The sequence below is a fragment of the Carassius gibelio genome, chromosome B22, assembly GCF_023724105.1.
Source record: "Carassius gibelio isolate Cgi1373 ecotype wild population from Czech Republic chromosome B22, carGib1.2-hapl.c, whole genome shotgun sequence".
Classification (NCBI taxonomy): Eukaryota; Metazoa; Chordata; class Actinopteri; order Cypriniformes; family Cyprinidae; genus Carassius; species Carassius gibelio.
In genome coordinates this window covers 21,163,667-21,171,808 of record NC_068417.1, presented here as the reverse complement: position 1 = coordinate 21,171,808, position 8,142 = coordinate 21,163,667, and the positions used below count along the sequence as shown (strand labels likewise).

Below are 8,142 nucleotides of genomic sequence, written 5' to 3'. Positions count from 1 at the left end.
ACATTTTAAATGTGGTTTAGGACAACATAAAAAAAAAGAAAAAAAAGAGATAATATCACACCTTTATAATAATCAATTAATTTATGATTAATATGATTATTACACTGAACTACATACATATTATTACATATTAAATGTCTCAAAAAGAATTATACTAATGCACTAAAAGGATCCAGTAACTACAAATCACGTAAATCACATTTTATTATATACGACTTTATGTAAAGTGATATTTATGTATACAGAATGTACCACATAAACGGCTTAGATAGAGATATAGGACAATCACATACAGGTACATGCCACTTATCATATATATATAGATCAGTGGTAAACACACACACACACACACACACACACACACACACACACACACACACACACACACACACACACACACACACACACACACACACAAAACAATAAGCGAATAAATACACTGTTACGAAACCCGTTTTATCGTGACTTGTTTTTATACATCGTGACACTCATCTGTCTTGAACTTTAGCGCCATCCAGCGCCTCTTCACTGTATTGCGTCTTGACGCACGGCGCAGCGGAATGACGTCAACTCCAGTCGACGGCGCTGCTCTTTATTGTGTTTACCAGCCGCCCAGATCCTCCTGAGATGGATCAAATATGTAGTAGGACACGACTGATGTAGTGTTTTATGATATTATGGACTGCTCGATGGTTTAGTGGAGAGATTTCTGCAAAAATGAACAAAGGTTGGCTGGAGTTAGAAAGCGACCCGGGTGAGTCTCTAAATAAACATTCATGCGTAATGTCATTGTATAATAATCAGTAATCATATTATTATTAATTAAATATATTTTAGGTTAACGTGTCATCTCCCAATATAGTATATTGTGCTTGTAGTATATTAATTTGACTAAAATGCGTACTATGCAAGTCAACGCACTCGTATTAATTTCTGGTTCATCTCATAATATAGTATTTTACCATATAAGCCTTCTAGTGGTTTCTAACACTGTCTGTTTTGTTATGTCTCGTTCTTTCTCAGGGTTGTTCACACTCTTGGTTGAAGACTTTGGTGAGTTGATCTGTTTAGCACAGACATGCTTTTAATAATCTATATGAAATATGAAAAGCACAATATATATAATGCTTATGTTTGGACTCAGGTGTGAAGGGCGTTCAGGTGGAGGAGATCTATGATCTTCAGAGCAAATGTCAAAGGTGGATTAATCACACGCTTTTACTTTTAGTCATTTTTTAAAGCCTCAATGTTAATATTTATAAACTTCTGGTAATTTGTTACCAATATAAATCATTTAAATGTTGTTTTTTAAATTTATAAGCCTGTATAATATTGCTATATTTGTGATATTGGTTTCCTAATGACATTAATACTTCAGATATGAATTATGTTATTTTGTTTTTTTTGTTAACCTTTTATTTTTAATTTATTTTTCATAATTCATTCTGTTTATTAATCTATGAATAAATATATAATATTGGCTATTTCATCATACAGTTTACCTCAATTAATGAAATATAAATTTTGTTAAAATAATAAACATTTTAATATTGATTTCTTTCTATCTATCTATAAACATTTTCATTATTAACATTCTAAAGCTGTCCTGTCTATCTTGTCTTCTCAGTCCTGTCTATGGCTTCATCTTCCTCTTCAAGTGGATCGAGGAGAGAAGATCTCGGCGTAAAGTCTCCACGCTGGTGGACGAAACCTCAGTTATCGATGACGAGATCGTTAACGACATGTTTTTTGCTCACCAAGTTAGTCCCGACCATATTTGCACTGCAACATAAATCTGCAGTTATGATCCTCCCTTTCATTAGTCTGTCTGTCGAATGTTGTGTGCAGTTGATACCGAACTCCTGTGCCACTCACGCTCTTCTGAGTGTGCTTCTGAACTGCAGCGGCGTGGAGCTGGGAACGACTCTGAGCCGCATGAAGGCTTTCACCAAGGGCTTCAGTCCTGAGGTCAGTTACACACGTAAAGATCGTTTTTGGACATTTAAAGGGAAAGTTCACCCAAGAATGAAACTCTTCGTTATTATTACTCACCCTCATGTCATTCAAACCTGTATAACATACTTTCTGCTGTTAAACACAAAAGAAGAATTTTATTTTATATATTGGTAACCAAATTGTTGATGGTCGCCTCTGATTTCTATAGTATGGAAAAAAAATTCTGTGTTAATTAATGGCTGCCGTTAAAGGGATAGTTCACCCAAAAAAGAAAATTCAGTCATTAATTACTCACCTTCATGTTGTTCCAAACCTGTAAGAACGTTGCTCATCTTCAGAACACAAATTAAGGTATTTTTGATGAAATCCAAGAGCTCTCTGACCCTCCAGAGACAGCAATACAACTGAAATGTTCCCAGGTCCAGAAACGTAGCAAGGACATCGGTAAAATAGTCCATGTGACACCAGGGGTTCAAACGTAATTTTACAAAGCAGCGAGAATATTTTTGTGCACCTGGGAATAGGTAGGTCGCGTTGCTGTCTATGTAGGGACAGAGAGCTCATGGATTTATCAGAAATATCTTAACTTGTTTTCTTAAGATGAAATCTTACAGGTTTAGAACGACATGAGGGTGAGAAATTAATGACAGAATTTTCATTTTTAGGTGAACTAACCCTTTAACTATTTGGTTACCTTTATCACTTTAAGTGATGTTTTAAAATGTCTGAATGTCAACAAAGTAGCATTAGCACACTTACATCTTCTCTTTGCCTATTTTAAAACGCGTCTTTATTGTTTGACTTCTCAGAGTAAAGGTTACGCCATTGGAAACGCTCCTGAGCTGGCAAAAGCCCACAACAGCCACGCCAGGTAGAGTCAAGCTTTAATATTACACGTCTTGCCCATTAACTTAGAATTAGTAGATTTTACACTAACAGATCTCAATCTGCTGTTTTGTAGTCATTGTTTTTGTCTTGTTTTCGGTGTAGACCGGAGCCGCGGCACCTGCCGGAGAAACAGAACGGCATCAGCGCCGTGCGGACAATGGAGGCATTTCACTTCGTCAGTTATGTGCCAATCAAAGACCGGCTGTTTGAGCTGGACGGTCTGAAGGCATATCCCATCGACCACGGTGGGAACGTAATGTCAATATAACTGTCTTTTGTGAGTTTCAGGAGAAGAGCAGATTACATGAATCTGTTTGTTTTTCCTCAGGGCCGTGGGGTGAGGATGAAGAGTGGACGGATAAAGCCAGACGGGTCATAATGGAACGAATAGGACTGGCCACTGCTGGGTAAGAGCTAAACTGACCAATATTCACATCTTTGGCCATCAGGATTTGAGGAAAGTGATATATAGAACTTATATATATATATATATATATATATATATATGCTTTAAAAAAATTACAGGAACACTTTCAGTTCTCAAAAACGTAATGTTGGATATCTACACTATACAGGAGTTTAATTGACTTGAAGGTATGCTCAGATTAAGTGTTCCTTTAATTTTTTTGAGCAGTGTCTATTTATATTTTAATATGAATTCAGATTATATAAAAACATTTAATGTAATTAAAATAATATGAAAACTAATGTTTTCTTTCTAATGTTCCTCAGGGAGCCTTACCATGACATCCGGTTCAATCTGATGGCGGTGGTTACAGATCGCAGGATAAAATACGAGTCTAAGCTGGAGACCCTGAAACGGAACCGGCAGATCATTCTGGATGGGCTCCAGCAGGTTAGGGAGAAAAAAGTGAGTCTTTTTTTGTGTAAGTAAAGTCAATATTTTTGAGTCTCAAAGGTTTTGTTCATTGGCACTTTCCATGTTATGGCTCGGTACAGCTCACTTTCAGGAGTTCAACAGTTCCTAGTACCTGGTGCTTTGTTTTTATTACCACCTCAGTTGTAGCGCACACAACTTGAAAAAAGAAATGGCTGTTTCGTGGTTGGTAGATAGGCACAGCTATAATGGTCAGTCTATAATCCCACCCACATTGAAGCATTACTAAACTGCAGTGGAAAAGCAAACCGAGTCAAATTAAAGTTGTCGAGCCAACCCGTAGCACACAGTGGAAAAGCACCATATGTGGTCAGTTGTGAATGTCTCAGTACACCTATGTACATGCTACAGGTAATTCGGGTGACCCAACAAGGTTCAGGCCAGGATCGAAAGCAGCAAGACTCCTCCTCCTCAGAAGACACGCCTCCTGCTGTGAAAAAGGAGGAGGGGCAAGATACGCCGATATCTTTGTGTGCAGAGCAGGCCACACCCACAGGTAACAAATTTGAATTTATCTTAAATTTATTTAAAATGAGAACCTTCTGATTAATACCTGTTATTGCCAACAATGACGTGTGGAGAAATAAGTCAGTAGGAAAGTTCTTGCCTCAAAACATAAAATAGTCAGTGTGAATAGGTTTTCATAGTTATGTATAAATATAGTTTAAACGTTATTCATTAATGAAGGGATTCAAAAAAGCACCTAAAACATGTCCCTTGCCACTTTAGAAACTTTGGAAGGTGCTGCTGCTCTCCCAAGTCCTGCTGGAAAAGTCAGACCTATGATGAAGCCTGCTACCTTACCAACAGGGGGTGGTCCGCCACCAGCCCCTCTACATGTTCCCAATCCCATTGTCCAGCGTCTGCCAGCCTTCCTGGACAACCACAATTACGCTAAGTCCCCCATGCAGGTGAGATTGTTTGCATTTCAGAATATCTGGGATAGCAAGCATGATATGGGCTTTCATTCAGTATGCTTGATGACTGACAGGAAGAGGAGGATCTTGCTGCAGGTGTGGGTCGCTCACGCCTACCTGGTCCCCCTCAGCCCCCATATTCTGATGATGAGGATGAGTATAATGATGAGGAGGAGTGCAGCACGGCAGGTGCTACAAGCAGGTATACAACTATGATAGTGTTCAAATTTGAACATATTTAATGTGTTCTTGCAGTGGTAACAAACCTCCAGTACTCAAGAGGGCGATAAGAGTTCCTTCAAATGTCTGTATCGTTAAACTAAAGTAAACTATAAACATAGTGGAAACGTAACCTTTATCTAACTTGATTGGCAACATTTTCGCTATGACAGTATTAACGCAACCTTTCCACTGCACGCCACATTCGGACACGACTGTCACATTTCTCCCTCTAGTGGCAACTTTCAAATTGGTCATGCAGCAACGTTACCTCGGCATATTTACCATGGTAAAAGGAGTTACTTTGAATGAATATAATTAATGTATGAATGTATTGTCACAAAATAAATGCCTCCCAAAATAAAAACGTAGTAGGTTTTATGGGGCCAATCAATGTAAATAATGATTTAATAATTATTCTGATGCATCATTTTACAGAAATAGTGTTTAAAGAATAATGTTAATGGTAATTCTAACCTTATGCTTATAGTTCATTATAGAATACATTGCATCCGGTCAGGCAGTCGCATGGGGTCTACCCACCTGAAGTTCAAATATTTTAATGCATCCGAAGCTCAAATCATATACGAAATGTCCGCATACGATCGTAACTCCAAGCAGCTACCGCACTACTCTCCACTGGAAATGAAGAACTTTTGTGTCCCTCATTTGTCGGAGATAGTGGAAAGGAAGCTTAAATAGTAGAAAAATTACTGTTTTGGACCTTTATTGGTTGTCTGTGTGATCAGCAGGGTCCGAAGAAAGGTTGGTCTACGTTCACGTACCAAGGGCCGAAGTGTAGTCGGTGCTGTTGCAGCAATGGAGGGTCAGTTAGCACTCAGCGTTTTAGCTGAGAAACTGAAGAAGGAAGTCCAAAGGAAGGACTCCATGGCTACAACAGGTTCCACATCTCTGAATGTACGCACCGAGGGTCGCACGGGTGGGATCAGCATCACCTCAGCATGCCAGCCATCGCCCACACCCAGTAACGAAAGCACGGATACAGCCTCGGAAATCGGCAGCGCGTTCAACTCACCACTTCGCTCGCCCGCGAGATCGCAAGCAGCTACGCGGCCCTCCAGCCCTGTGGTGCCCCACTTAAGTCGTGTGCTGTTTGGAGAAGAGGATGGGCTGATTAGGTTAGATGCCCGACACAATCGAGCTGTCCGGGACTTGGGGGCGCTAGTGAGCTCCACAATGCTGCGACTTCAAGAGGACGGCGTCATGTATGCCTTGCCAGCTACAGGTATGTGTTCACTATCAAAACAATGAGGTTTTAAGGGAATACTTTTTTGGATAACCGCGATCTCATTTGATAGAAATCTTGGAAGGGTTAAAGAAAGCAGGTGGTGTGGAGAAGAAAGAGAATGAAGAGACGACTGGTCCAGGAGGAGAGGAAGAAGTGAAGGAAGGACCTTCAGTGGAGATGAAACAGGAGGACGTCAAAGAATCAGACGACGTCAAACCGGACAAGGAGAAGCTGTCATCCACCAATGCAGAAACCAGCACCAAACCTCCTGGAGAAAAATACACCCCTAAAGTACGACATCAGAAATTAGTTTTCTTGCAGCGCTGTAGTGATGTTAGTGATGCAGCTTTCCATGAACTTGAGGGTTTCTTTTGCACAGGAGTTGCTGGCCTTGTTGAAGTACGTGGAAGCTGACATCGCCAACTATGAAGTGTGTTTGAAAGAAGAAGTGGAGAAAAGGAAAAAGTTTAAGGTAAGAGTTTGATTTAAGGCTACCGATGAACAAGAACGTAATCTCGCAGGACTCTCCGGAATGATTTCAAGAGAACCTGTATAGTGAAGCTTTTTGTCCATTTTCAGATCGATGACCAAAGGAGGACTCATAATTATGACGAATTCATCTGCACCTTCATATCAATGCTGGCACAAGAAGGTAAAAAAAACATTTTGTTTCTTCTGTGGAAAGCAAATTCAGATATTTTTGAGAATCTTCATATGCCACAAAAATGGCAGCGTGAACGTTCTGCTAAACGTCTCCTTTGGTGTTCCACAAAAGAAAGTAAGTCTCATGGGCTGCAATAACAGGCAGCTATTCCTTTAATCCAGTGGTTCTCAACCATGTTTAAACATTGCATGTGATTTTCGTAATCAAACATACTTGATTCAGGACAGCAGCTCATTAATAGATACTCCAAGACGTGAAATGGGTGTTAAACAAAGGAGACATTCAGAATGTGCAGTGCTGGGACGGGAGGGCTTCAGGAACATGGTTAGGAACCACTATTTTAATCAAATGTCCTTTTGGTGTTTTGTAGGTATGTTAGCGAGTCTGGTGGAGCAGAACATCTCCGTGCGTCGCAGACAGGGTGTAAGCATTGGACGGCTCCACAAACAACGCAAACCCGACCGGCGGAAACGTTCACGACCATACAAAGCCAAGCGCCAATAAATGCAAAAAAAGCAGCAACTCGACAACTCAATCTTTTCTGAAGATGAACAACGATACCAAACACCTCATTGACAGTATTAGATATTGACGAAAATATTATTTCTTTTTAAATCAAGCTTTGTTTCACATAATAAACTGCCCATGTACAAGTACATCACCACTTCCAAAGCAAATTGGTGATTCTCACCAGATGTTTAGAGATACCCAACCCTTTTTCATGTTGCCATTACTTCATGTACTGTAACAAGCTAATTATAAAACCAACAATCATTGGAGCACCATTTTGGGAAAATGAGTATCTTGACTGAGTACTGGGCTGGACTGATTCAGGCTAAAAAAAGATCCCAAGAAATACCAATCTCCAGAAATCCCAGATATCTAGTCAAGGTGCTACCAAAGATAATGGCGCTCCAAATTCGCTCAAACAGTGCAGGGCATGTCTGTTGTTAACAAATGGACCAATCGTCAATCCAGATGGGATTTTAGATTTTCAATGTCCACAGCCGTTTTTGTTCATAAGATAAATAGACAAAAAGAATCCAAGAAGTTTTGAGACTGTAAACTTGAGTTGGTTTGTGTATGTGTATTGGTTCATTTCATACAAATCATCTCAGCAAGAGTTAAAGAAGAAAATGTTTTTGGTTGAAGTTCTTCACCATTTTCTTGAAGATTGTTTTTATTGGTAAGGAATAGGCCAGTGGGTTTTGTCTCAACATGTTCTGTTTGTTTGTACATATGTATTTGTGTATCATCTGATGTCCACACAGGACTGTCAGATCTAGACATTGAAATAAATGTTTCGAATTACACTAGTGGCCTTGATTTCGTTTTTAAAAGAGTCTTGCTT

At 39.6% G+C, this 8,142-nt stretch overlaps 1 protein-coding gene across 2 annotated transcripts; it reads left to right on the top strand.

Moving 5' to 3' along the window:
- The first annotated feature begins 548 nt into the window (after positions 1-548).
- LOC127987971 (ubiquitin carboxyl-terminal hydrolase BAP1) lies at positions 549-8,104 on the top strand. Of its 2 annotated transcripts, none has more exons than XM_052590436.1 (17): positions 549-754; positions 1,024-1,053; positions 1,145-1,199; positions 1,628-1,760; positions 1,849-1,968; positions 2,766-2,827; positions 2,947-3,089; positions 3,173-3,251; positions 3,577-3,715; positions 4,094-4,238; positions 4,472-4,653; positions 4,734-4,861; positions 5,631-6,124; positions 6,198-6,418; positions 6,507-6,599; positions 6,707-6,779; positions 7,162-8,104. In XM_052590436.1, the coding sequence occupies exons 1-17, from the start codon at positions 670-672 to the stop codon at positions 7,293-7,295; spliced, it is 2,316 nt and encodes a 771-aa protein (XP_052446396.1). In that variant the 5' UTR covers positions 549-669; the 3' UTR covers positions 7,296-8,104. The 2 variants fall into 2 exon arrangements, with proteins under 2 accessions (XP_052446396.1, XP_052446395.1); XM_052590435.1 differs by having other exon boundaries at positions 5,628-6,124.
- The last annotated feature ends 38 nt before the right edge of the window (positions 8,105-8,142 follow it).

Excerpts from the sequence above, each read along its gene's own strand:
- LOC127987971 (XM_052590435.1), top strand. The coding sequence starts at position 670 with ATGATATTATGGACTGCTCGATGGTTTAGTGGAGAGATTTCTGCAAAA. Across the intron at positions 755-1,023 it reads GGAGTTAGAAAGCGACCCGG|GGTTGTTCACACTCTTGGTT; the intron begins GTGAGTCTCTAA and ends GTTCTTTCTCAG. Across the intron at positions 2,828-2,946 it reads GCCCACAACAGCCACGCCAG|ACCGGAGCCGCGGCACCTGC; the intron begins GTAGAGTCAAGC and ends TTTTCGGTGTAG.